We start from the raw sequence: 2,526 nt of genomic DNA, 5'->3' as shown, positions 1-2,526 counted from the left end.
TGAAATAACTGAAATAATTATACCGCATTATATGTTACTTCTTCCCTGATTATGTGGTAATTCTGTGTTATTACTGGAACAATTAAATATGTATACTCAAAAGTGTTTTGTATCTGTAATTTTCTTTTTAATACCGCTGTGTAATTGCCATAGGATAAACTAGGGACTATTAAACCTTTCCCGCAAGATGGGTCACTTGCTTGCGTCTCTGTAGATATTGTCCCTGGTGGAACAATATGTACAGTATATATAAACCTAAATTTATTAATTGTTCTGCCAGCAGGTGGTCATGATTTCTGGGTGCCTGATCCTGCCTCTAGGCATTCAAGACATTTAAGGTAGGCACAGATTTGATTCACCATAGTTTTATAATGTACAGTAAACTAAAGTATTTTCTACCTTTTAGTGACACCCAAGAATAAGTACTCATAATGAAAGCCTACTCCAGGAATGGGTCTTTGGCTGGAGTTTCCACCTTCTTCAATACTTTCAATATTTCTAATGAAAGCCAGGCTTCCCCCGATGATTCCAGAATTATTCAAGCTGTGTTAATGTCTTGCATGATCAGCGTGACGGGAACAGGAAATGCTTTGGTCATTCTTGGTTTTATAATAGATAAGAAACTTAGGACCCCAAGTAACTACTTTATATTAAACCTGGCCATCAGTGACTTCTTCACAGGTAAACATAAAATAGGCAAGACACTGTTATCTTTTATAGTGATGTATGTACAGTAAATATAAACTATTGAACTTTGTACTTCCTAGAATTATTAATATAACAGAAAGTTGAAAGAAATCCAATACGTCATTCTTTTTGTAAATGTATTTATTTCGCATTTAGGATTTGGACCAAATAAACTTCGGAAAAGACAAAATAAATGTGCTTTAAACACAATATATTTAAAGCTAAACTCCAGGGCCAAATTCAAAATGACCCTAACAGTGGGCTCTCCCCGCAATACAGGGGTTGAAAGCTCTTTTTGGTCTAAGTTACCTTTAAATGCAGTTGAATTGTAAGTGAGGACGCTGAGGGCTCGCCCACAACCCAGAACATTGGAGAGAAGAGGGGAATGGTGGTTGCCAGGGAAGCCAAGGAAAAAGCAGTTTGTAATAGTACCATAGAGAAACATTTGCTTAACTCTTTGAGCATGGGAGAAGCCCAAGGGTAATTGGATGCTTTAAGGTTAACTCACTTCCACTGCAGAAGTTAAAATGTATGTAAAGCATATGTTAGTTTTAGGTTAGTGGTTAGAATCCCTATTAGGTTTTATTGTGGTCTGTGTCACTGCTAGGGAAACTCACCGACTCTATTTATCCTGGTGACCGCTGTCACCAGGACACAAAGGGAGGCAAGATCCAACATTTTGAGTAGTAGTCATCAGAACAGGAATAGAGTGGAAATCTTCCAATGGAGACACTTGTTTTGGTGACATGTATCAAAACATCTTTGGAGATATTTTCTCTCACTTCTCCAATGGTACACAGATGACGAAAAAACTGACAGGGGTTCTAAAAAATTTTTACGCTATCCACATTGGAAAAAAAAGGTTTTGGCTTTAGATATACTTCAAGGTGTTGTATAATATATATGATCATTATATTGTTAATGCAAACTTTATCAGATTGGTTTAGTGCAATATGTTTTTCACTTCACAGAGCTGCCTACATTGAGTTGCTCATTGATAAGGACTGATTCGTTTTCCCAATGATATGATAGTTATCTATTTTTCATTGAAGAATAGTTAAAATGATGTTATCGTTTTAATGTTACTAAATAAATAAATAAGAGTATATATGAATCATAGCAGAAATAGGATTTTGGTTTTCCATGTGTTTCAGAATGAGCACATGAAATCTAATCTCAAAGCAGATCATATGCTGTTGACTACTTTCTCTATGGCTTATTTCTGTTCTAAGATGGCAATGTCATGCAGACATGCAGCCCTCTACTTTCTTCCACATCATGATATTACACGTAGATATACTGTATTTCAAGGATAGAAGAGAAGGGGCTACTGCTCTCTTCCTTGGATTTATTTAATTAAAGCATATTATGGAGAATACAGTAAAAGGTGCTGCAATATGCAAAGGTGGACGGGAACACCCAAAAAAAAAGAAGACATGAACAGAGTTGGGAATAATCTATCTGTTGCAAGCATATCCTCGATATTTATGAAGCAAGGGTACTGACACTGTAAAAGGAATCTCTGGAGAAGAAATATGGAAGCTGCTATTGGTGATTTATTTTGAAGGTGCACACTCCAGGGCTGCCATTCTTATTTTTACTGTAGTACTTAGTCGGTTACTGACCTGAAACAAGCTTTTGCATATTAGGTGGTCAACGCCTGATATGCACGTGATTATTGCAGGTAAGTGCATATTTGTTAATAATATAAAAATATTATGAGGCTCACTGCACATTGTTGACAGTCAACAGTTTGAACATTGTTACACGTGAGCAGAGAGATGACCTTATCAGTGTACTAATGCTCCTTCAATGTATTGCGCATGGCTGGTATGTCTA

General features: G+C 36.4%; 1 protein-coding gene across 1 annotated transcript in view; it reads left to right on the top strand.

Moving 5' to 3' along the window:
* The first annotated feature begins 431 nt into the window (after window positions 1–431).
* The window catches only part of LOC108794600 (histamine H3 receptor-like), a 4,913-nt gene continuing 2,818 nt past the window's right edge, over window positions 432–2,526 (top strand). The window contains exon 1 of the mRNA XM_018565678.1: window positions 432–681. Coding sequence (XP_018421180.1) covers window positions 432–681 — 250 coding nt within the window. The remainder of the gene's footprint in view (window positions 682–2,526) is intronic.

Source organism: Nanorana parkeri, unplaced genomic scaffold, assembly GCF_000935625.1.
Source record: "Nanorana parkeri isolate BGI_ZX_2015 unplaced genomic scaffold, ASM93562v1 scaffold873, whole genome shotgun sequence".
Lineage (NCBI taxonomy): Eukaryota > Metazoa > Chordata > Amphibia > Anura > Dicroglossidae > Nanorana > Nanorana parkeri.
Note: the sequence above shows the minus strand (reverse complement) of the source record. Positions and strands in the feature narration are given on the sequence as shown.